Source organism: Myotis nattereri, assembly GCF_964212035.1.
Source record: "Myotis nattereri genome assembly, chromosome: 11".
Lineage (NCBI taxonomy): Eukaryota > Metazoa > Chordata > Mammalia > Chiroptera > Vespertilionidae > Myotis > Myotis nattereri.
In genome coordinates, this window is record NC_138086.1 from 5,034,013 (window position 1) to 5,059,896 (window position 25,884).

Consider the following 25,884-nt stretch of genomic DNA (forward strand, 5'->3'; position numbering starts at 1 on the left):
CCCCCACAGGCCTGCCCCTCCCCCCTCCCTCCCCCACAGGCCTGCCCCTCCCCCCTCCCTCCCCCACAGGCCTGCCCCTCCCCCCTCCCTCCCCCACAGGCCTGCCCCTCCACCTCTCCTGGCCACCCTCCCTCCCCCACAGGCCAGCCCTCCACCCTCCCTCCCCTCCATCCTCCTCCCCCACAGGCCTGCCCCTCCACCTCTCCTGGCCTGAGCAGCCACAGGGGTCCTTTGTTAAAAGCCCCTCAGCCTCTGTTTGGGACCAGCTGTGTGCTGCCCTGGGTTTAGCGACTCGTGCGTGACCTGTTCGTGCTGACGAGGAAAGGCACTCAGGACTCAGATAGTCACGGAAAGGACGATGAACGCATGTGGGTTCCCTGACCACACAGCCCGTCACCCCCAATCACTGAGAACTGAAAGGACCGCACGTTTCTGTCCCACAGGATTAGGGGCGACAGTCTAGAGCAGGCACACCAGCTGGCCTTCAGGACACGGGAGGGAGCAGTGCCGGCCGGCAGGGACTTACGGTGGAGGCGAGCATGGAGCCGCCGAACCACACGGCGAAGCGCTGCATGTGGTGCGTGATCACCTGCACCTCCACCGGCCTGGGCTGCAGGGAAGGGACACGGTCACCCGGGCACCAGCCTCTCCACAGACGGGCATGTGCCCCCCTCCCCTGGCACGGACCCTATGGTCAATCCCTCTGTGAGGCAGCAGCCACAGCTGCCTCAGAAAGGAGGTTCTCAGCCACTCCTGCTGCACCCCTCAAGCCCCCTCCGCCTCCTAGGCCAGTGATGGCGAACCTATGACACGTGTGTCAGAGGTGACACGCAAACTCATTTTTTTGGTTGATTTTTCTTTGTTAAATGGCATTTAAATATATAAAATAAATATAAAAAAAATATGTCTTTGTTTTATTATGGTTGCAAATATCAAAAAATTTCTATATGTGACACGGCAGAGTTAAGTTAGGGTTTTTCAAAATGCTGACACGCCGAGCTCAAAAGGTTCCCCATCACTGTCCTAGGCCACTGCCCCCCAACCTCCGCCCCACACTCCGTCACCCCCAGCCCAGCCCCCAGCCCAGGGTGGTGCGGAGAACACAGCAGGCAAGCCTCTCAGAACAATAAGGGCATTTATAAAAGCAAACCATCGGCCTGGCCGGTATGGATCAACGGTTAGAGCGTCGGCCCGCAAACCAAAAGGTTTCGGGTTCAATTTCTGGTCAAGGGCATGCAAGTACCTGTGTTGCAGGTTAGATAGGTCCCCAGCCCTGGGCGGGATGGTGCGGGAGGCAACCAATCAGTATGTCTCTCTCACACTGATGTGTCTCTTCCCCTCCCAGGCCCCCTCCCCCACCCCCCGCCCCAAAAGCAATAGAAAAATATCCTCAGGTGAGGATTTTTTAAAAGGCAAAAAATCCAAGCAACTGACTCAGTTCATTTTTTTACTGAACAAATTAGCTGTTCTGGTTTTGTAGGAATAATTCCAAGTAACACTAAGAGTCCCCAAAATGCTCTGAGAAATGACATTTGCCAACAATGACTCAGCAGATGACATCTCCCATTCACCCTCCGCCCAAGCCCCTGTGACCCACTGCTGGCTGTCCAGTGGAGGCGAAGGGCGTGGAGCGGCGCTAACTCCCTGCTCAGGGCCCACATCAGGACGCCGAGGCCCTCGGTGAAGAGAGCCCGTCGGACACGGGCTGCCGGGGCTGCGGGGGCAGAGCTGCTGGCCACCACGGCCGGTCAGTCGGCTCACACTTGGAGTGAGTTCAGCAACAACCTCTACCCGTAACTTCCCAGTGTGGCTCCGGGGGGACTCGGACAACTTCTACCCGTAACTTCCCAGTGTGGCTCCGGGGGGACTCGGACAACCTCTACCCGTAACATCCCAGTGTGGCTCAGGGGGGACTCGGACAACCTCTACCCGTAACTTCCCAGTGTGGCTCAGGGGGGACTCGGACAACCTCTACCCGTAACTTCCCAGTGTGGCTCAGGGGGGACTCGGACAACCTCTACCCGTAACTTCCCAGTGTGGCTCAGGGGGGACTCGGACAACCTCTACCCGTAACTTCCCAGTGTGGCTCAGGGGGATTCGGACAACCTCTACCCATAACATCCCAGTGTGGCTCAGGGGGGATTTGGACAACCTCTACCCGTAACTTCCCAGTGTGGCTCAGGGGGGACTCGGACAACCTCTACCCGTAACTTCCCAGTGTGGCTCAGGGGGGACTCGGGCAACCTCTACCCGTAACTTCCCAGTGTGGCTCCGGGGGGACTCGGACACCTTTCACTTCCCACTCCCCAGACAGCTGAGTCCTCGGCTCCCTGTGGGGGAGAGCCGAGTCAGCTGGGGCAGAATCGCCCTTCCTCCCACGCCCGCCTGTCGGGGTCCCCACCTTTATTCTGCCGCCGCTGAGCTCTTGGCTGAGTCGCAGTCTGGCATCCACCACCCTTTTCAAGTCTCTCTGCAGCCGCCGTCCAAAGTCTCTGAACATTGTCGAACCTCCTGAAAGAACGACGTTCTAGAGGCAAAGCAGAGGTTTCCTGGGGTGAGTGGCCGCCCACAAAAACCGCCAGGGGAACCAACAACTGGCAATGACAAGGCAGGGAAATGTGGACTGACTGGGCATCTGATAATTCTGTGGGATTAGCATCAATGCTCTTAGGTGCGATCATGGTATTACGGTTCTGTTTTTCTTAACGTGTCCTTATCTGCTAGACTAGAGACACTTTCTGAAATACTTTATGGATGGAATACAATGTCTGGGATGAGCTTAACAATAATCCATGAAGAAGGAATGTGTGGGTGACAGGTACTGGGGGGTCTATCAATGTCCTATTTTTATGTTTAAAAGTTTCCATAATAAACTAATATATTATTGTTAAAAAAAAAAAAAAAAACTGCCAGGGGCCCGACGACGGTGTGACCAACACATTTCAGCCTACCTGAGAAGACAAGCAGCGACCCAGGTCAATGCATACGAAGCGCCACTGCATCTCCCTCCTGCCACCCCTCCTGTCATTCCTCCGTCCTGACCCAGGGAAGCAGGAGGCAGCTCTGCCCCGCACCCACCCGCCCGCTGTACACACGGGGAAGCTAGACAAGGACCAGGAGGGCAAAGCAACCGTGCACATCACCCGACTGCTGGTTGTCATGAAAACCTACGGCAAGTCGCACTGGGCCTAGTTTATCTGCCTTAATAATCACTGGGAAACAGGTCTTAAACACTCGTCCGATCAGGAGGGCGCTATGGAGAACGGTGTTTTCGGGTGAGACACCCTTGTGCCCGTGTCCCCTCTGTCACCCTGAGACTCTGCTAAGTAGTCACAACAGGACTCTCCCCGGAACTCTCCCAGGACCCTCCCCAGGACCCCCCCTGGAACCCCCCCGGGGACCCTCCCCAGGACCCCCCTGGGACCCTCCACAAGGACCCTCCACAGGACCCTCCCCAGGACCCTCCCAGGACCCTCCCCAGGGCCCTCCCCAGGACCCCCCCTGGAACTCCCCCCGGGGCCCTCCCCGGGACCCTCCCCGGGACCCTCCCCGGGACCCCCCCCCAGGACCCTCCACAAGGACCCTCCACAGGACCCTCCCCAGGACCCTCCCCAAGACTCTCACCAGGACCCTCCCAGGACCCTCTCCGGGACCCCCCCTGGAATCCCCCCCGGGACCCCCCGCCGGGGCCCTCCCCAGGACCCTCCCCAAGACTCTCTCCGGGACCCTCCCCAGGACCCTCGATAAGACTCTCCCCAGGACCCTCCCCAAGACTCTCCCCAGGGCCCTCCCCAGGACCCTCCCCAGGGCCCTACCCAGGACCCTCCACAAGCACCCTCCCCAGGACCCTCCCAGGGGCAACCCCTCCTCAAGAACATTAATAACAAACACACGCGACGCAGTGCCCAGGGATGGTGTCGCCACCAGGATGGTGATGGCCAGCCCTCCCGTGGGCACCAACGTCCAAACCTCGCTTGCTCTCTGGACACCGCAGGCACGGGCTGCTGCCTCGTCCATTTCTCGAGGGGCAGCCGTCTACAGACACCCCTCCCCACAGGGACTGCCGCAGCTCCTTTGCGTGACAAACCGCACATGGAGGTCTTACCCGCAACACCCACCCAGGAGGGAGGTCGCGGACAAGCGCTGCGGCACTCTGCTCCTCCCAGAGACAGCGCTGAGCCACAGCAGGAGGCTGCCCCCCCAGCCCAGGGCCACCTGGCTACCCACGCTCACTGGCCGTGTGGCCGAAGGTGAGACCGCAGGGCCGAGCCCCTGACCGCCAGCCAGGGTGGCAATCGTTAATACAGGGGTGTCCTCACCCCGCCCCTTCTCAGGCCTCACCTGGGAACTCACACAAACTGCCATGCTTTTCCCACTACGAATCGCGAATGAAAAGCATCCTCGCTATTCTGGTCACTGTCCCTTAGGACAAGCCTCAACTGACATCTGCCCCCGCCCTAACTGCCGGTCAGACGGGCCTACTGTCTTCTGGGGGAGAGACCTCGGCTTACATCCAAGACCGGATCCAGAGCCCAGGGGGCAGGACGGCACCGGCCTGACATCAGACATTTCTAAGGGTGCTTTGCTGAAATACTAGCTTTTATTTTCATTTCTTATATTGCACAGCAGACAACGCCTCTGAAACTTCTTTTCAGGCTAAAAAGACCAGGTCCCTGCTGCCCAGCACTGAACAGAGGCCTGGGCCTCCTGACGGCCACGCGTCACGCAGGAAGCCGGCTCTGCCCCCGAGCTTCCCTCCCTGTGACTGAGCGTCTTCCTCCCTAAATGACTGTCCCAGATATGGGGCTGCTTTTCACCGAAACCCTGAAAACCAAAACCATCACTGAGAATCTCAAAGCTGGCTGCTGTCGTTCGGAAGAGGGCCTGCAATTGTGGGGGCCTTGGTCAGGTAAGAAGGAAACATAAAGGTTTTAATTTTGCTGGCAAAGGTGTAATTTACTAAAGTGCTATAGGTCATAGGTAGCTTACGGGGACATTTTTCTTCAGTTAATGGGTTTTACCTTATTGTACCTATTTTTACAGGTTTTTACCTATTTCAACTGTTATAAATTAAATCAATTTTTATCTTTTATGGCTCATAGTTTTTATGTCTTATGAAACTTTTGCCTAGATCAGTCATAAAAATATATATATATTTTCTTCTAGAGTTCTTTAGTTTTAGGCCTGACATTTAAATCTGTGATCCATTTTAGTCAGAAAAAAGGGCCCGCATGACTCCAAGATTCTCACAACCAGAGCAACCATGCCGTGTGGCTGGTGCCTGTGCTGGAGGCTCCCCCTGAACCCCACGCCGTGTGGCTGGTGCACCTGCTGGAGGCTCCCCCTGAACCCCATGCTGTGCGGCTGGTGCACCTGCTGGAGGCTCCCCCTGAACCCCATGCCGTGCGGCTGGTGCACCTGCTGGAGGCTCCCCCTGAACCCCATGCTGTGCGGCTGGTGCACCTGCTGGAGGCTCCACCTGGACCCCATGCTGTGCGGCTGGTGCCTGTGCTGGAGGCTCCCCCTGAACCCCATGCCGTGCGGCTGGTGCCTGTGCTGGAGGCTCCCCCTGAACCCCATGCCGTGCGGCTGGTGCCTGTGCTGGAGGCTCCCCCTGAACCCCATGCTGTGCGGATGGTGCACCTGCTGGAGGCTCCCCCTGAACCCCATACTGTGCGGCTGGTGCACCTGCTGGAGGCTCCCCCTGAACCCCATGCTGTGTGGCTAGTGCACCTGCTGGAGGCTCCCCCTGAATCCCACTTGACAGACACGCAGGGCCCCCCACCGACCTCCTGGTGCCACTAACAAATCCCTGCGCTCACTGCAGAAACCACGTCCCCTGCCCACAGAGCGGGCTCCCCCTGACCAGCAGACCAAACGCTACCCGGGAAGAAGACAGCTCGCCCGACGCTCCTGGCAGCTGCCCTGTATCGTGCTGTGAAAGGCTGTCTCTCTTCAGGGACAAGGCTGTCCTGCTCTGGAGCTGAACTGAAGACTGGGACTCAGCAAAGCCAGGGCAGCTGTTTCTAGGACGTGGTGCCAAGTCCTAGAGACGGTGAGTCTCGGCTGCCTCCAAGCGGCCTGGCTGCCAGGGTGAGACTGTCTGCACGGCTCCTCTCCCGACTGCGGGGACCTGGCTCTGCCCACCTCCCCTCACAGGCTGCTCACCTCCTCACCCGACAGCCACGGCCAGGTCTCAACCTCCCCTGCGTGACCTCTCGCATCGCCAGACGGGGCTGCGAACAACCTTCCACTGGCTTCTGGAGTTTTCTCTCTTTCTTCACTACTTCTTGGCTTCTGTGATGGTTCATTTTACATGTCAGCTTGGCCTAGCTATGGCCCCCAATTTAACTAACACGGCTCCAGGCGCTGCCGGGGTCTCTGTGGATGTGGTTAACATGAGTGTCCCTCCACAGCATCCGTGGGCCTCGGCCGAGAGCAGAGTTCCCGGGGCAGAAGGGATGGGCCTCAGACTGCGGTCCGCTCCTGCCCAAGTCCCGGCAGCCGCCTGCCCTGCGATTCAGGCCCGAGCAGGCTGACAGCGGCCAGAGACGTACTAACCCTGACACAGACACGGAGCAGAGGAGGGAGGAGGAGACGGAGACAGTGCGACGACCTCTGCCGCTTGTGTCTCTGGAGAACCCACTGACGGTCTCTTCTCTGCCCGTTCCTAAAACCTGACCTTCCAGTCGGCACCACCGTCTTCCTGTCCTGTCCCTGTGACAGCCGCCGGCAGCCCTCCTCCCTGCAGCATGAGGAGGATCCAGACCTTCCTCCTAAACTTCGTCATGGCCAGACCTCGCGCCCAGGGCTCCTCAATGGGCTCCTTTCTCTGCATGTCCTCATTAGTGACACCCCCTCCTAGATGTGCGTGTAAGAACCCTGAACTTTCCCCTTATCAGCACATCACAAACACTGCCCAGCCTCTCCACATCTTCCTCCGAGTCCGCCGCCACCTCCCTCGTGGGCACTGTCCTGGGCCCGCCCACAGAACTTGCTTCTGCCCCTCTGGCTCCCACCCACTTCCGTGGTGCAGCTCACACGCTTTCCTAGCCCTAAGGAGGATGTCACCTCCCTGCAAAAAACCCCGATGCCCTCAGTTTGGTAAAACCCAACTGCACGCAAGGCCCTCCCAGCGCACCCACCGCAGCTCTCTCTGAATCCCACTGAGTACACGCAGCTGCCAGCACCCTCCTGTGCACACAGCCAGGCCCCACCCCACCATGCCCACTGAATGGAAGGCCCGCGGAGGCCATACTCCTTCCAGACCCACATGCTCTCCTCCCCTTCACCCAGGGGCGGAGACAGAGCCTTCCCTTTGACCAGGAAGCCCCACCGGCCGCCAGAACTCAGTGGATCTGAGCTGTCCCAGTAGCCAGCAGCCACACATGGCCACTTCCGTTTAAATGTAAACAGCCCTGGCCAGGTAGCTCAGTTGGTTGGAGCATCACCTCCAGGCGCCAAGTTTGCAAGTTAGATCCTCAGTCAGGGCACATACAAAAATCAGCCAGTGCCCTGGCCGGTGTGGCTCAGTGACTAGAGCAGCCGTGGGCAAACTACGGCCCGCGGGCCAGATCCGGCCCGTTTGAAATGAATAAAACTAAAAAAAAAAAAAAAAAAAAAAAAGACCATACCCTTTTATGTAATGATGTTTACTTTGAATTTATATTAGTTCACACGAACACTCCATCCATGCTTTTGTTCCGGCCCTCCGGTCCAGTTTAAGAACCCATTGTGGCCCTTGAGTCAAAAAGTTTGCCCACCCCTGGACCAGAGGGTCAGCCTGCATGCTGAAGGGTCTCAGGTTTGGTTCCCAGTGAAGCGCAAGTACCTGGGTTACAGGCCTACTCACAGCGTGTGCAAGAGGCAACCAATCAATGTGCCTCTCTCACATCCATGTCTCTCTCTCTCTCTCTCTCTCTCTCTCTTCCCTACTCTAAAAATCAATGGAAAAAATATCCTCAGATGAGGGTTAACAAAAAAAAAAAAGAATTCACCAATGAATGCATACATAAGCAAAACAACAAATTGATGTTTCTCTGTATCTCTCTATATATAAAAATCAATTTAAAACATTTTTAAATACAAAAATTAAAAAAAACATAAAAGATTTTTAAATAAAATTTTAAAAATAAATTTAAAGTAAACAAAATTTTACAAGCAGTCCTGCAGTCACATGAGCCCCGTTCTGAGGGCTCAATGCCACGTGTGATCGTGGTGACGTAGTAACCAATAGAAGCACTGCATCACCGCCAGCACTGACCCGACGGCCTGCCCAGGCAAAGGAGACACCACCTGCAGTCCCCCGTGCCATGTGGGCACTGCCCGTGCCCTGGTGCCCACGGTGAGGCCAGCCTGGGCAGGTGCTCAGGAGCCTTTATTCAGTGTGGTCAATGGAACACCATCAAGCCCTTCACTTCATCACTCCCTACAATGACCTTCTCCGCGCGGCAAGTCCCCATCAGCTGTTAGCGCCACTCTTCCCTCCCCAGAAACACACAGCCCTGCTGTGCGTGATGCTCCACGGGAATAGTGGGGACAGGCGGCCTGGCACTGGGCCCGCCCCCCAGTGGTTCCTGCCTCCCATGCCTGGCTGCACCAGAACAGACTTCGGAAACCTCTGCCTGCTAGCCTGCTCTGTCTGGGTTAAGGCCCCTCCCCCAGGCCCAGGCCCCTCCCCCTCTGCAGGCCAAGCCCGCAGACTCAGCTCAGTCTGCCCTTCTCTCGATTATCACACTTTGCATGGCTCACTTGAGTGACATGTGGCCGGTAGTGATTCCCATGAGAATTATTTCAGTATTATTTTTAGCTTTTTTTAAGGTCTAGAGGACAAGGACTCTCTCTCCTACACACGTAAATCCTCTGCTTTGGCTATGATCGTGCTGTGGTCTGTCAGGTGTGCGGATATCTGAGGACCAGAACTCAGGAATGAAGACATGCAGTTTGTCAGGGCCAGCCTGACAGGGTTGAGCCGGGCCGAGGCAGGGAGGTGGGAATTGAGAAAAGAAAGAAAGACAGGAAAGCGGGGTCGGGAGGACCCCAGTTCTCTTGATGAACTGAAGCGAGCTTATTAGCCACACAATCCTATTTATACACAACACACTGAATCGGAGGTCTGTCAAGAGGGATGTATTCTTTGTTCCTCTTAATCTCTAAGGGAGAGACACAGCAGAAGGACAAGTTCTCAGTACAGCATATCTCAGTAAATAGTTATAGACTCCTTGGCAAGCTATGAAAGGCTGTTCTCATTCTACAAATGTTACTCCCATTCTACTGATAATCGCCATCCAAACAAGTCTGGGAAAACTGTGTGGGCAAGGGTACCAGCCTTGCTAGCCCCTGCAGGTGCAAGGACCTTGCCAGCTTACATCTGGCCCCCAACAGCAATTCCACAACAAAGCAACGTAAAACTGGCCCTGCCGGCAAGTACAGCAGGAAAGCGACAACACCAAGACGAAGCCAGCTGCTACCAGTGCCGCCAGTTTAGCTGCACCTCACAGTCACCCGGAAGCTCCAAACACCGGGGTCCAGGCCCAGCCCGACCACACCAGCATCTCTGGGGGTGGGACCAGGCATGTGTCCACTCTGACACTCCTGAGGGTGATGCCCACAGGCAGCCAGGGCTCAAGCAGCACCTGCTCCTGGCAATGTCTTGGCCTTTGGGGATGTCATAGGCCTGTCACACACGAGCCCCTCCAGGCCCCGACCTCCCTACAAAGAGGCTGTAGGCAGCCTTCTTATCTACAGTCCAGACTGAAATGAAAATTAGGGTATGACTACTTTCTTTGAAAAATAAACTTCTGCTTTTCTCCAGATTCTAAAGTTCAAAGCCACCTTTTATTCTCACTCCTCCACCACCAGCCTGAGCAAGGTGCTAATTCACAACGAGGCATCAGCTGCCACCACAGGGCCCACCATGAGCCTCCTCTGACTCCCCAACCCTGACAACCCACACAAGGGTCCGGACGAGTCTGCAGATAGGAAGTCCTTGCTGGCCGGTCTCCCAAACAGCAGACCTAGGCACCATGGCGCTGGTCCGGAACTCCCCCCTGCTGGGTCTCCGGGGTCCCACTACAACCAATTTGGACACCACAGCTGCCGTAAGAGGCTGTGGGGACCACAGGGCAGCGCGTGGTGACAGGGGCCGGAACCAGCGCCCGCTCTCGTGGAGGGTGCCTCACCTGGCTGGTCAGGGCTCAGCAGGTATGCTGCGTCCCCTTGGCACTCATAACTTCCTCTGGGTCTGGACCATACTTCCTACTTCCTCCCTGATCCACTGAGTGCTTTGTCTTTGTTTTGTTTTGTTTTTATGCTTTTTTTATTGATTTAAGAGAGGAAGGGAGAGAGAGAGGGAGAGAGGGAGAGAGGGAGGGTGGAAGGGAGGGAGGGAGGGGGAGAGAGAGAGAGAGAGAGAGAGAGAGAGAGAGAGAGAGAGAGAAACATCAATGATGAGAAAGAATCCTTGATTGGCTGCCTCCTGCACACACGCCCTCCACCCACTGGGGATAAAACTAGCAACCTGGGCATGTGCCTTGACCAGCAATCCAGCCATGACCTCCTGGTTCATAGGTCGATGCTCAACCACTGTATCACACCAGCCAGACCACTGAATGCTTTGTAAGCCCAGGCAGGTACCTATGCCACAGACAAGCGTGGGCCTGGCAGGAAGAAGAACATCAGTAGCAGAGAAAGGAATGACAGTACCAGAGTGACAGGAGAGGGAGGGCAGGGCCTAGGACAGGTGAAGGCGCCACTCAGAGCAGAGGGCAGCGTGTTCTGCAGGACAGTGTCTCCCACAAGAAGAGGGTTCTAAACCCTAAAAATCCACCACCCCGAACACCTGTGCACGTCACAGAGGATCAGGTGGAGGTTCTTTCCATGACAAGCTCACACCCACTGGGAAGAGGAAGGCCATCTATCCACCTGTCAAAGGAGAAAACGCTCACCCCATCATGAGCAACTCATAGCCACTGACAGAAATCCATGTCCAGGAGGACACAGGGAAGACCCTGGAGCGCACCTGCTCCTCACTCTCACGAACAAGAAGACTCAGAGGCCCACACCTGCTCCTCGCTCTCACAGACAAGAAGACCAGGAGCCCACACCTGCTCCTCGCTCTCACGGACAAGAAGACCCAGAGGCCTACACCTGCTCCTCGCTCTCACAGACAAGAAGACCAGAAGCCCACACCTGCTCCTCGCTCTCACGGACAAGTGACCCAGAGGCCCACACCTGCTCCTCGCTCTCACAGACAAGAAGACCAGAAGCCCACACCTGCTCCTCGCTCTCACGGACAAGAAGACCCAGAGGCCCACACCTGCTCCTCACTCTCATCGATAAGAAGACCAGGAGCCCACACCTCCTTCTCGCTCTCACGGACAAGAAGACCAGGAGCCCACACCTGCTCCTCGCTCTCACAGACAAGACCAGGACCCCACACCTGCTCCTCACTCTCACGGACAAGAAGACCAGGAGCCCACACCTGCTCCTCGCTCTCACAGACAAGAAGACCAGGAGCCCACACCTGCTCCTCGCTCTCACGGACAAGAAAACTCAGCTAATGCTGAGACTTAGAAGTGGGGAAAACAAGGTGGACGGTTTTACTAAACCTCAATATCCAGTCTGTCTTCAGTTTTCCCTTCTTGTGGATATTGCTGGAGGACATTCAAGGATATGCAATAAACAAAAAAAGAATTATAATTATTTTCACCATAAATAGCTGTCTATATAGAAAAAATTTTTCCACTAATAAAAATAACACTTTTTAACTATAAAACTTCAAACAATTTTAAAAGACAAAAAGTAGAAAGTAAAAGTTATCCATCTGCCACTCCCAAAGACATTTTATTTAAGAGGTTGGCATATGAAGAATCTGGTCAAGATGGCAGCATAGGTAAAGGTGGTACTCGTATCCTCCCACCACCACATCAAAATTGCAACTAAGTTACAGAACAACCATCACTGAAAACCACCTGAAATCTAGCTGAACAAAGTCCTATAACTAAGAATATAAAGAGGAAGCCACATCAAGTCTGGGGGTCACTGGTGGAACAGATGAAGCAGAGGATCAAATCAGCAATTTGGAAGATAAGAAAGCAGAAAATACCCAATCAGAACAGCAAAAGAAAAAAGAAGCCAAAAAAAATTAGGATAGTACAAAAAGCCTCTGGGATAACTTCAAGCAACCAACATTCCCATCATAGGAGTGCGAGGAGAAGAGCAAGTAACTAAAACCCCATGTGAAAAAAATGATGAGAAAAACTCCCCCTTCCTGGTGAAAGAAATAGACTTACAAGTCCAGGAAGCACAGAGAGTCCCAAACAAGATGAACCCAATGAGGTCCACACCAAGACATCGTAATTAAAATGCCAAAGGTTAAGGACAAAGAGAGAAACTTAAAAGCAGCAAGAGAAAGCAGTTAATTATATACAAGGGAGCACCCATACAACTGTCAGCTGATTTCTCAATAGAAGGTTTGCACACCAGAAAGAATTGGCAAGAAATATTCAAAGTGATGAACAGCAAAATCACTCTACCCAGCAAAGCTATCACTGAAAATTGAAGGACAGATAAAGAGCTTCCCAGACAAAAAGAAAAGAGAAAAAAAAACTAAAGGAGTTTCTCAACACTAAACCAGTATTACAAGAAATGTTAATAGGTCTTCTTTAAGAAGAAAAAAAGACCCAACATATGAATAATAAAATGACAATAAATACATGTCGATCAACAATTACTTTAAAAGCAAATGGATTAAATGCTCCAATCAAATGATATATGGAGGCTGAATGGATAAGAAAACAAGACCCTTATATATGCTGTCTATAAGAGACCCATTTCACATTAAAAGACACATACAACTAAAAGTAAAGGAATGGAAAAAATTATTTCATGAAAATGGAAACAAACAAAAGCTGGGTAGCAATACTTATACCAGACAAAATAGACTAAAACAAAGCCTATATGACAAGAGACAAAGAAGGACCCAGTAATTCTACTTCTGGTTATTTATCCAAAGAAATCCAAAACACTAAATCCAAAAAACATGTGTCCATATGTTCACTGCAGCATTCTTTACAATAATCACATAGTTTGGAAGAAACTTAAATGTCCATCAGTAAATGAAAGAATAAAGAAGTAGTGCATATATATAATGGAATGAGACTCAGCCATAAGAAAGAACAAAATCTTACCATATGTGATGGCATGGATGGACCTAGAGCAGCCGTGGGCAAACTATGGCCCGTGGGCCAGATCCGGCCCGTTTGAAATGAATAAAACTAAAAAAAAAAAAAAAAAAAAAAAGACCATACCCTTTTATGTAATGATGTTTACTTTGAATTTATATTAGTTCACACAAACACTCCATCCATGCTTTTGTTCCAGCCCTCCGGTCCAGTTTAAGAACCCATTGTGGCCCTTGAGTCAAAAAGTTTGCCCACCCCTGACCTAGAGGGTATTACGCTAAGTAAAATAAGTCAGACAGAGGAAGACAAAGGCCATATGATTTCACTTATATGTGGAATCTAAAAAAAAACAAAATAAACGAACAAGCAGAAAAGAAACAAACTCATAGATACAGAGAATACTTTGACAGTTGCCAGGTGAGAGGGGGCCTGCAGGGATGGATGAAAAGGAAAAGGACTAAAAAAAAAAAAATCAAAGAATTGATATAATAAAAAAGTTTAACATATATCATTCAGAACCTTTGCTTCTATAAATATGCAAACTATATTTCTATATGAAGTGAAATACTATGTGCAAATTTTACAACCTGCTTTTCTAGCTATCAGTATATTCTCACAACTTTTCATTTGCATTTACACTGATTTACCTATTTCTTTTTAAAGGCTGTATAGTATTCCATCTTATAGATCAGGAGTGGGCAACGTCCGGCCCACGGGCTGCATAAGGCCTGCAAAATCAATTGGTCTGGTCCTGCCAAGGCATTAGGGGCAAGTTAATTAAATGTTTAACCAAATATGATAGGTTGATTTTTAAGTGGATAATTCTGTATGGCTCGTGAATTATGTTATAAATATCCAAATGGCCCTGGGCAGAAAAAAGGTTCCCTACCCATTATAGATGAAAAAATGTATTGGGCCCTCTTTACTGAGCCTGAGTTCTCCTCTGTAAAATGCAGCTGCCTAGACCTGAGTAAGGGGAGACGCAGTCCTGAGGCTGGGATAAGACATGACCCCCTCATGCAGAGGTTTAAATGCTCCAACGGCGGCTAATTGACCATCCCTTTCTGCTCTCAATATTTGGCAGTCAGCAATATTTCCTTTTATCCTGTAATTACATGGATTAGCATTTTCTCAAGTTCAAAAGTCCCTCCAAAGACTTTGGAAAAAAATATTGCATGAGCGTTTTCTAGTTGGTTGCTCTATCTTCTTCTGGCAACACCACATTGGCCCTAAACCTAAATATGCATCAAACAAAACCAGTAGAATTCATGGAAATCAGAGAGGAAGTATCACTTTTCTCTCAATCAACACATATAGTTAAAAGGGTCCAATTTAAAATAGCATAGCTTGCCAGATGAGAATAAAAGACACTAGAACAGTTAAACTAATACTTCTGGTTTACTGAGTCATTCTTCCAAACATCTAAGGCATCCCCACTCCAAGAAAAAAAATTTGCCATTCCACTGGCCTTTAACAAATCCTGTAAGACAGGAGGTGGAACAGGAAAGTCTGCATATCGATGTTAATGACCTATCCTGAGGATGGCGGCCAGTAGCTGTGGAATGAGCTCGGAACTTACCCCAGCAGCTCCTACCTTGTACAGCGGACGGCGCACATCGATGGGACAGTTCTGTATCACTTCGTCAACAACATCCGAGATGGACTCCATGAAGTCTGGGTTGGCAAACTACATTTCACATAAACACAAAGGAAACATTACACACTTCTCTCAACAGGACAAAACAAGAGCACTTTTTAAAAAGTAACTTTAACAAATACAGAATTTACTATACCTTTAAGCACTTCACATGGGAATGAACAACACGTCAAGTGAATCCCATGTGACTGTGTGCACGGACTGATGACAACATACGTCCCCTCAAGAGATGAAATGTGGGGTTTGGTGAAGGAAAAATATGAAACAGTAACAAAAGCAGAACAGCCCTGCATCACAAATACAGTGAAACGTGTGGTAAGAGACTGTAAAAAGCACGTACATGATGTATGTGAAATAATGAAACACTATGAATATGAATGAGTACATCACTTATGAATACTAACTTATGAAAAAATTATCCAAGATACAGAAAATAACAAAAAAAACATGGCCAATGAAAAGCCACTGTATGGTGGCTTTAAAATGTAACAACTGCCCTGGCCAGTGTGGTTCAGTGGTTGGTATGTCCTCCCATGTGATTCCCAGTCAGGGCACATGCCAAGTTGTGGGTCTGATCCCCAGTCAGGACACACACAGGAAGCAACCAATCAATGTTTCTCTCTCACATTGATGTTTCTCTCCCTCTCTCTCTCTCTCTCTCTCTCTCTCTCTCTCTCTCCCTCTCCCTCTTCCCCTCCCTCCCTCCCTCTACTTTCCTCTCTCTCTAGAGTCAATGAAAAACATATCCTTGGGTGACGATTTTTTTTTTCTTAATGTAACAATGCCCTGGCTGTTTGGCTCAGTGGATAGTGTGTCGGCCTGCAGACTGAAAGGTCCCAGGTTCAATTCTGGTCAAGGGCACGTACCTCAGTTGCAGGCTCGATCCCCGGCCCTGGGTCTGTGCAGGAGGCAACCAGTCAATGCTTCTCTCTCTCTGTCTCACCCCCTCCTTTCCACTCTCTCTAAAAAATCAATGGGAAAATATCCTTGGGTGAGGATTAACCAAGGATAAAAAATTTTTAGCTTATTTAACTTAGGGAATTTAATCTGAGGAAACAGCATTGACATTCCATTTGAAACGTGTTAAAAGTCGAAGGAAAGCCTAAAAGTACACTATTGCTGGGAGGAAGTCACATCCAGCTGCTCACCAGCTGTTTCCTGGGCATGGGCAGCTTTATGTCTATTTCAATCACTGATATCAAGGGCATGAGTGGAGGAGTATGATATTATTAGATTACAATGCTGGACACGTTTTGTGCCATTTCCCAGTACAAAACAGTTTTATGCACATCTAAAAAGACAAGTAGCAGTTTGCAATCTTCCTAATAAATACAAACTGAATCAGGCAGGAAAATATACCAAAATATTTTAAGTGCATTTTATTTAGACTTTAAAATGCTGCCCCTTAATTACTGCTTCCACAAAAGTAATAATTTGTGACTCCCAGCTAAAATGACGATAGCCGTGATTCTTACAGACAGCCCTCAGACACAAGCCTTAACTAAGCACCAGCGGGGCCGCGGCAGGCGGGTGTCCCGGTTAGAAACTGGGTTAGGAAGGGCGATCACAAAAGATGGGAAGGAAACGGTTACATCATCCACTCTGATAGAGGCAGCTTGCACGCGGTCCTGAGAGTAACTCATTTTCATATTAGTGTGCGATTCGTTTCAATTCCATTATCTCCTACTGCTCTTCAAACTTCTTCCGAACCACTCGTGGCATAATCAATGGTTCGCTATTTACAGATAATCAAGCCTATGGCGAGCAAGGGGCACAGTCAGTCACGCAGACAGACGGCCCGGGGGCTGTGACCGTCACAGGGCCTGTGCGCACCAGTGTCCTCACTTAGCCGCAGTCAGTGGCTGAGAACCAGCTTTACACACACGAGGTGGCAGTGTTCCTCCACATATGAAGTGCTTCAACGCCACAGGCAAGCACCTCACCTCGGGGTGGAAGAAAATCTCGGGGCCCAGGAACCGTTCGTAGCCCACATCTACCACGAACTTCTTCTGGTTGATGGCATTGATGCCTGTGTACTGCTTGATCCACTTCCGGGGGTCCAGGTCGTACTTGGCAAATTCCTTGACGATGTCAGGGCAAATGTAACAGTATTTCTCCTGCATGCACAACACACAAAGACGTCACCAGGCATTAACAACCAACCCAGAGCCTCAGACAAACACCCAGTAACCCCAGCATTGAACACACCCCTGGACTGAGTCCTGCCCACACCCCTAACGCCAAGCCTCACAGTCGTCATCCTTCACACAAGACATGACTACGCTTTGATGCTGGACCTTTTAAGCTGCTTGTTTCAAGGTGTCTACTAAGTATGTTGTCTCCATCACCTCTTTCTTTATTCCTCTTAGGCGCCCACACGGCACCTGCCCCGGGTACCCACTACCATGGCCCTGGACCAGCTGGCCTGCACTGCAGCCCCGCCCGCTGAATAAGGCAGACGACATGATGCCCGCCACAGCCACCGCCACTGTTACCCTCTGTGCATCCTGACAGGACAGCGCGGCCATCAGCTGCACGGAGAGTCTTCACGCTGAGGCACAAGTGAACAGACACACAGATCCCGGCCCTGGGGCATGCGCTCTGGCCGAGAGTCCATAACAAGCAGGTGACACAGCAGGTTATGGGTGGTAGGGGCCATGGAAAAAGAAGAGGCAGACTTAGGCAGGACTGGACTATGGCTGCTGCTGCTGCACAAACATGCCCGTGGCTTTCACCTTGAACCACCAGCCTAGACGTGCAATGTTTCCTCTGAATCTGGCGATGCTCAACTGGGCTCCTTGGGTGGGCACCTGTCCTTAGAGCTAACCTCTGTCAAGCTGCAGGTGGCACATGAGTACCAGCTTCCAAAAGTCAGCTTCCTGTGGGCAGACAGCAGAGGGGGGCACCTTGTACACAAGGAGCGAGACTGACAGAGCGGCTATAGATCACCATGGAGACACTCAAGCCATGCCCACTCAGGAATACGCAGGGACCCAGAATGGCTTCAGTGTCTCCAGGTGATCTGCACCTGCTGGGTCCGTCCTACTCCCTGCATAGATGGTGCCCCCAACCCCAGGTGGGAAGGCAGCACATGGGCGCTCGTACACATTTTGGAAGAACCTCTGAAGGTGTTTTCTGCTATGAAGTTTGAAGTCTCCTAGACTCCCTGAAACATATTCCAGTTTCATCCTTGACGCTCTAACAGAATTGTGAGACTGGTGGGCAGGGTTTGTTTATACAAACTGTGTTCCCTGACGACAGAGAGTGAGGGACACAGTTAAATCTACCAAATGGAGACAGAAGCATCGAGCTGTCCTCAGAGGCCTGCTCAATTTCCAACGGCACCTCAACTGGCCTAGTGACAGCACGAAAGGCTTCAAGGGAAGGTGGGTGGCGTGTGCAGACCTAGACTGGAGTTCTGGACTCACGCTACGAGAACGGCGTGCCACAGCCCACACAGCCTCAGGCCTGCTCATGCCCGTGGGCCACGCCATGGCAGTAGCACGAGGCAGGCACTTCTGCTCCACACTCCCCGGGGCCTCTGCCTTTCACAGAAACAAGTGAGGCGGGAAGCCACGGCAGGGCCCACCGCCCCCCAAGCAGGGCCAGTGCAGCTGATCTCGAGAGCGTCACCAAAGGAGTCTCTTTTCTCCTGACCTCTGCAGCCTCAACAGCCAGCTCTAATTCAAGGTCAGGATAGGACCCCAGAAAGCCAGTGAGTAAAGCAAATGCCACTGTGAGGACCAGAACGCAACCTCCTGAGCCATGCCACTCAGGAATCTTGACTGAGAAAGGGAACACTCACGCTCACCAGCTCGACCCCTGAGTGTTAGAAACAAGAGGTTCCATTCTGATTGACATTTGTCACAGATATGGGGTGGCAAGAGAGCTTGGGTCAAATCTCCAATTTTTTTTTTTTCCACTGAAAAAAGGCAAGGAAAGGAAGAGGGAAATTCTTGGGAAGCATTTTAGTCTAAAAAGAAAGTCTATGATTCTTGGGTAAACTCTCCCCAGCTAGAAAGGGCTAAGTGTCCCGGGCTGCCCGGGGCTGTGCTGTGCAGTTAAGCGTGCCCATCCCGGGAAACCGTGGTCCAGGACAGCAGGGCAGCTGGCCACCTGGCTTGCCGGAGCCCAGACCTACACCAGTGCACCCTGTTGCTACCCAGAGTGCCGTGCAAATGTGGGGCCATCTCTGATGCTTCCTGTCCTTCAACCAGCAGGGTTCCTGGGAACTAAGCCAAGGAAAGCAGTGGGGGAACGCCCCTCACTCCCCCTCAAGCTCAAAATGACAGGAGATGCTCAAGCTCATGGCACACCCACGCGAAATTCTTCTTCAAAACAAACTAAATCCTTCTCTCTTCATCTATATCAGTGATGGAGAACCTTTTGAGCTCGCCATGTCAGCATTTTGAAAAACCCTAACTTAACTCTGGTGCCGTGTCACATATAGAAATTTTTTGATATTTGCAACCATAGTAAAACAAAGACTTATATTTTTTATATTTATTTTATATATTTAAATGCCATTTAACAAAGAAAAATCAACCAAAAAAATGAGTTTCGCGTGTCACCTCTGACACGCGTGTCATAGGTTCGCCATCACTGATCTACATAATAGTTATCCTTGCATTCCTAAGAATCTCTTGCATTTTTACTAGAAAAGTTCCCTTAAAAGGGTTTGTCAACTGAAACGGACACGGTAACAGTCTAAACTGGTCAAGTGAGCACTTAAATATGCCCCGACAAGCCATGCTCCTTCTTATCGAATTGATTTCCTTTTAAAACTTCCTGTAACTTTTTTAGCATGGTAACTAGAGTCCAGAAAATACAAGTGGACTGTGTTTCATGACTCTAGAGCCAGGAATGACTTGTTCTGAACTGCAGTTAAGAGGGTGCAAACCACACACAACAGGGATGGGAAACGAGTTTGACATTGGCCGATACCCAGGACCCCTGGGGTCACTGCTGCTACTGCTAGTGCCTTGTCCAACCGTCCAACCGTCCAACCGTGGAGGGAGCTGCAGGCGATCAGGTAACTGGAGGCCCTACCTAATCAGGCGCCAATTAAGTGAGGCTGCATCCGTAGCACAGGCTCAGTCTGGCCATAAAGCCGTTCTCGTCTACACTGGAACCTCCACGGCTGATGTCCGAGGAAGGGCCTGAGCTGTCAGTCTTTCAGCCCTCACTGAACTCAGCGGTAAACAGATGAAGACCCACATTCACGGAAAGGAAGCAGGGAGAGGAAGCAGGTGGGCGCAGGGTGGCGGCAGCGGGGAAGCGTGCAGCCCCATTTCTCCTCCACCCAAACCAGCCCATTCCCCGTCCGTTTTTACCTTAATGGCTTTTGCGGTCTCCAGTGACTGCTCAGGAGGGATTCCCACCTCCCTCTCCCTTAGCAGCTGTTGAATGAAATACGTAATATCTCTACCTGCAATCGGGATGTGTTTGATGCAGCTTCCGATTACATAACCTTCCGCCTGGGAAGAGAGGAGGCAGAAGACTGTGAGCAATCCCAGGGGCTCCTGCCCTGGAGGCCCTGACACACAATTACAGATCCCAACATGGCTCCATGGGCGAGGTCCTTAAAGTGACTGCACTCCCAATCCCGTTTCCATGACCTGCCCCCCCCCCCACCCGGCCCCCGCATAAGCAGCCAGAACGGTGCTTTCATCAGGAACGTGCTCGGAAAACCACATTCCAAAAACAGATGCTGCGTGTCGGAACCGTGAATCCAACCTAACTCTGTTCCTTAACAGAAAGCGTTTTACCTGTAAGCTGCTAAGCCAACTATAAATCTACTTGTATTTAAGGATCTTAACATGCTTCATGCCAGAACCTCTGCCCACAGTGTGGGGCAAATGACCCCTTGGGGTACAATACAGAGTCAGTGCAGTACGCAGCCCAGCACTAGCACTGTGAGGCCATTTACTAAGCACCCAATAGACAGCCCCGAGTGTGGGGCTAGGAGTGATTCTGTGGTTCCCTTAACACTGTGTGTCTCAGACCCGCTCACTGGGGGCCTTCCTGGACCATGGCCCTGTCTGCTGGTGCCAGGAACGGGCCATAGCCCAGCACCAGCCCCTCCCCAACCTTCCAGGGAAGCCACAGGCTGTGGCACACCCAGCTCGCCCAACAGGGACCGACAGTCAGAGTGTCCCTCCTACCACAGTGTCACAGACAAGGACGTGGCACGCCAGTCCCCAGGACAGCCCTGCTTCCGTGCCCCACGCCTGGGAAACAGAGGGCCCGGCAGGGGGCCGCTGACTGCACTCTGCGGTGGGAGCCACCAGGCAGGGCCACGTGAGGGCGAGGACACGCTGCTGACCCCTCAGGTTTCTTCCTGATGTGCCTAACGTCTGGAAGTAAGAGAAGATGTGGCCTTCCCACAGTCTAAGTTATTTATAAAATATTTTAAGAAAGAGGAAAAAAGAGGGAGATAAAAGATATGTCCAAATTATTAAAATAGTAAAGATCAACTTACAGTCATAAGAATACCAGCTAACACAAACTATTCACAATTATTATACTCCGTGCATCACATCTAACACTTTCTAAAAGTAATCCAGCCAGTGTTTACTAACCTGAGCTTCGTCTCAGATTCAGAACACTCGACACCCCGTCCAAGGACAGGCAGACAAGTGAATTAGGCTAGACTCCAGGATGCGCTATTACATAGCTACTAACTATTTTCACAGAATACTCAGCCATAAACACTATTAGGGATAAGTCTGTATGCAAGCTGTAAAGTTAGGGTTGTATTGTACAATCAGGACACAGAACCGGACACAGGACGCTCCAATTTCGCTGAAAACGTCACGCGTTGTGTCTAGGAAACAGCTTAGAAGCTCTCTGGCTCAGTTCACGGGTATTCTACTTCCTCCTTTACATTTCTCCATTTCACCCTAATTTTGTGCAACATGTAATTTTTTGGGAAAACACCGAATTATGATACAGACAAAAATGTTCAAGCGACTTTCTCTGTGGGCCTCGACACCGAGAGAGCCAGTTTTCCTTTCTCCTCCTCAGCCGGAAACACGGGAGAGAGGGCAGCAGGCCCACGCGCCCAGCGGGTCCGTCTGCACCGGCCTCCGAGGGGAGGGCCTGGGAAGGGGCAGGCGCCGGGACGCTCGGTCCGCACTGCTCTCACGGCCAGGGCAGCAGCGCGGACACGCCTCAGCAGCCCTACAGGAGCAAGGGGTGAGGCCAGCTGCGGGGCTGCCAGCACAGAGAACACCGGGAGGGCGCGTGCAGTCCTGCCCGTCCCTCCGGACCCTGGGGGCACGTCCACCCTTTACCCTGTTCCTGGCGTTCTGACCCGGAAGGAATTAAAGCATGTGAGCATATCCTAGCTGCAACCTCCTGAAACGAAATGCTATTTCTCAATGAAAGTAAATGATTTGTTTTTTAAAAGCCCTAGTTTGTCTTTCCCAAAGGTGTTATACACACAGACACCTGTATATACAAACAGCGTGCTTGTAACAAACGTGGATAACCGGTAACGGGCTGCATCTGGGAGGAGGGCCTGGCGATCAGGAATGAGAGCCAGGCCACTCTCCCCTGGACACCCTCTCCAGAGTTTCCATTTCTTTTCAAAAGCAACTTTAAACAATTCGTTTAAATAGTTTGTGGAGGGTGGGGGGAGAAACAGAAGTCTCTTAGAGCCCCAGTTAGGAACCACTTCTCTAATATTCTGAAATGTAAAACCAGAAAGCGGCCCTGCAGACCACTCTGCAGACTGAAAGGTGCAACTCCTCCTCTCAGCTCTTACATAAACTCTCAAACCCCAGCAGCGCCTTGTCCAGAGCAGGAGCTGGTTAAAGCCACCCACGTCTTGTCCCGGAACAGAGAGATCCTCTGGGTGGCCCAGGCTCGGGAGGCGAGCAGGAAAAGCCCCCAGGGACCATGACCTCATGACCCCAGGGGCAAGGCAGAGTCCTGCTGACCCCACCCAATGGCTGCCGTTCGACAGCAGAAGCTGCCCCTGCACATTTAAAACTGCGACGGCCACGGATTTTTTCTCCTCTTATTCCCTTGTCTAAATACAGCTATGACTTTAAAAGTGGTATTTTAAGCAGAAAAGCTTTTTTCCCTTTAATTGTTCCCTTACCTCCAATCAGGTGAGTCCTGCAAAGAGAAGCACTGACCAGTCTGCTTACCACTGGGATGGCGTGGGTGACCCCGTCCCCGCTGTCGATGATGATGCCTGTCAGCGTGCGCTCGCCGACCTGCCGAGACGTCCACGACGCGGCCAAGGCCAGCACTGCCTGGACAGGACACGAGCCGTCAGCACGGGGAGCGGCCTCAGGTCCTCTGCGCGCTCATGCTCAGGTCAAGCAATCGGTCCTTCTCCCCAACTGAGGCTAACTCTCCCTCTCCCTCCTTCACCTCCCCCCAAAATTCAAATCCCAACCTGGACAAGGACCATGTGTACTTAAACTGGAGGACTCAAGTTTTCAATAAAATAAATCAATTTTTACCCCCAAAAAGCCAGTGAGGTGGGGATTTTACTATGGAGTCAGAGGGGGGTGTTTCTCACCCACCGTTCCCGGTGCAGGTCCACGGACGGCTGCAGTTCACTGGCCTCACACCGGATACTGGTTCCCCACCAGGGCCGTCTGCCCCCCGGGACACTGGGGAGGCCTGGTGCCGTGTCTGTCACACTTGGGGAGACCAGGCGGGTGCTATTTCTAGGGGGTCAAGGCCAGAGGCTGCTAACCGTTCTGCTCTACATGGGAAGCCCCCGCACAGAGAACTGCCTGTCCTACCCTGAGCTGGGAAACCTGGTCTGAGATTAATGCAGAGTAGGGTGTGTGTAAGTATGTGTGTCTGTCCTTCTGTGTGTGTGTCTGTGTGTCTGTGAATGTGTGTGTGTCTGCGAATGTGTCTGTCCTGTGTCTGTGTGTCTGTGAATGTGTGTGTCTGTCCTTCTGTGTGTGTGTCTGTGAATGTGTGTGTCTGCGAATGTGTCTGTCCTGTGTCTGTGTGTCTGTGAATGTGTGTGTCTGTCCTTCTGTGTGTGTGTCTGTGAATGTGTGTGTGTCAGCGAATGTGTCTGTCCTGTGTCTATGTGTCTGTGAATGTGTGTGTCTGTCCTTCTGTGTGTCTGTGTCTCCATGTGTTGTGTGTGTGTTGAGGGAAAGGAAAAAGGAAGAACACACAGCCCCATCTTGTAACAGAGAGCCTCTGGAATCACCATGCCGTCCTGTGGGAATCATAAAAATAACTTTGCTTTTACCTGAACTGCAATGTAGAGTCCTGGTACATTAAAAGATTCAAACATAATTTCTGCAAGATATTCTCTATTTTCTGGTGTGTTCAGCGGAGGTTCTGTCTGTAAGAAAGCAGTCACTGTGTTCAGTATTCGCCCAGATTCCATGTGATTGCATGATCATCAGGATGCTGTAGAGCGCCCTCCCTTTGCAGATGGCGAAACCAATGTGGTTCCTTAAGAAACCTGGCCCGGCCAGTGTGGCTCAGTGGTTGAGCTTCGACCTATGAACCTGGGGGTCGGGGCACATGCCTGGGTTGCAGGCCCAATCCCCAGTAGGGGGTGTGCAGGAGGCAGTAGATCCATGATTCTCTCTCATCATTGATGTTTCTGTCTCTCCCTCTCCCTTCCTCTCTGAAATGAATAAAAATGTATTTTTTTAAAAAAAAAAAGAAAGAAAGAAACCTGACTGTGGGGCTCAGAACCTGGAAGATGCAAAGTAAAGACCTCTCTGAACAATGCTGCCCTTTGTGACCACCCAGACCAAGAACAGTCAGTTAGGGAGAAGAAAGCTTGATCTTTGATAACATAGCACCTGAACCGCCTGAGACTAACCGGCAGCAAGTTGCCACAGGCAAGAAACACTCAACCAAGACAGTGAGGCACCGGGAGAACACCAGGGACTTCAGATCTCAGAGGAAGGGCAGAGTTCTCCAGAGCTCAGGCAGGCAGCCCTGCTTAGAGCAAGAGCCGATTAAGCGGGACAGCCGCAGACCTGCCAAACCCCCTGCCACCAGAGCCCAGAGCAAGCTCAGACGAATGCCTTTGCCTCCAGCTGCGAGGCAGAACCCCAGAGAGAAGCGGCTTCACCCACACTGCCCCCTTCCCCCTACCCCGGCCAAAACCACACACACAGCTAGTCCAGGAAGAACTCTCCTCATTCAAAGATGAGGAAAGAAACTAGGCAAAGATATATAAAAAACTAAAGAAAAAGAGAAAAGTCACAGGAAAAACAAATGGCAGACAAAAGACTCTTCCTCAGAAAAATATAAAAATAAAGCAGATAAAGATCAAAGGCATTTCAAAAAATTCAAATATCTATCTATAATAATGAAAGCATAATATGCTAATTAGACCAGACATCCTTCTGGGCGTCCTTCCTTCCAGACAAAGCAGCAGAGGGTGGGGGCTGAGGCAGCGGCACCAGAGGCCCCCAGCTGTGGTGGCGGCGGGCGGGGGCCGGGGCCTAGGCCCGTGCATGAATTTCGTGCATCAGCTCTCTAGTTTTAAAATAATAGCCATGACCAAATAGGAGGAAATGACAGGATTACGGAAAGATAAAAAGAATAAATAGCCTGGCCAGTATGGCTCAATGGTTCCTGGTCAGGGTACATGCCTGGGTTGAGGGTTCGATCCCCAGTAGGGTGAGTACAGGAGGGAGCCGATCAATGATTCTCTCTCATCACTGATGTGGTGGTTTTTTTTGGTTTTTTTAATCCTCACCCAGGGATACTTTTCCCCTGATTTTTAGAGAGTGGAAGAGAGAAGGAAAGACAGAGAGAAATATCCATGTGAGAGAAACACATTGATTGGTTGCCTCCTGCATGTGCCCCAACCACAGGCTGGGGAGGAGCCTGCAACCGAGGTACATGCCCTTGACTGGAATTGAACCCAGAACCCTTCGATCTTCAGGCTGACGCTCTATCCACTGACCCAAACCAGCTAGGGCATCGCTGATGTTTTTATCTCTCTCCCTCTCCTTCCCTCTCTGAAATCAATAAAAATATTTTTTTTAAAAATAATAAACCTGCTTTTTGCCATTCAGTGGTATGATG

General features: G+C 51.4%; 1 protein-coding gene across 10 annotated transcripts in view; it reads right to left on the reverse strand.

Annotated features, from left to right (window-relative positions):
* Positions 1-25,884, reverse strand: part of ACTR3B (actin related protein 3B) — a 63,301-nt gene that overhangs the window by 516 nt on the left and 36,901 nt on the right. For 5 of the 10 annotated variants that reach the window (XM_081101705.1, XM_081101712.1, XM_081101714.1 and 2 more), the window contains 8 exons: positions 24,077-24,172; positions 22,998-23,105; positions 20,175-20,318; positions 16,785-16,958; positions 14,779-14,871; positions 11,610-11,654; positions 2,402-2,527; positions 527-610 (listed from right to left, as the gene is read on the reverse strand). In XM_081101705.1, coding sequence (XP_080957831.1) covers positions 527-610; positions 2,402-2,527; positions 11,610-11,654; positions 14,779-14,871; positions 16,785-16,958; positions 20,175-20,318; positions 22,998-23,105; positions 24,077-24,172 — 870 coding nt within the window. The remainder of the gene's footprint in view (positions 1-526; positions 611-2,401; positions 2,528-11,609; positions 11,655-14,778; positions 14,872-16,784; positions 16,959-20,174; positions 20,319-22,997; positions 23,106-24,076; positions 24,173-25,884) is intronic. The other 5 variants (XM_081101708.1, XM_081101713.1, XM_081101709.1 and 2 more) reach the window with 3 other exon arrangements.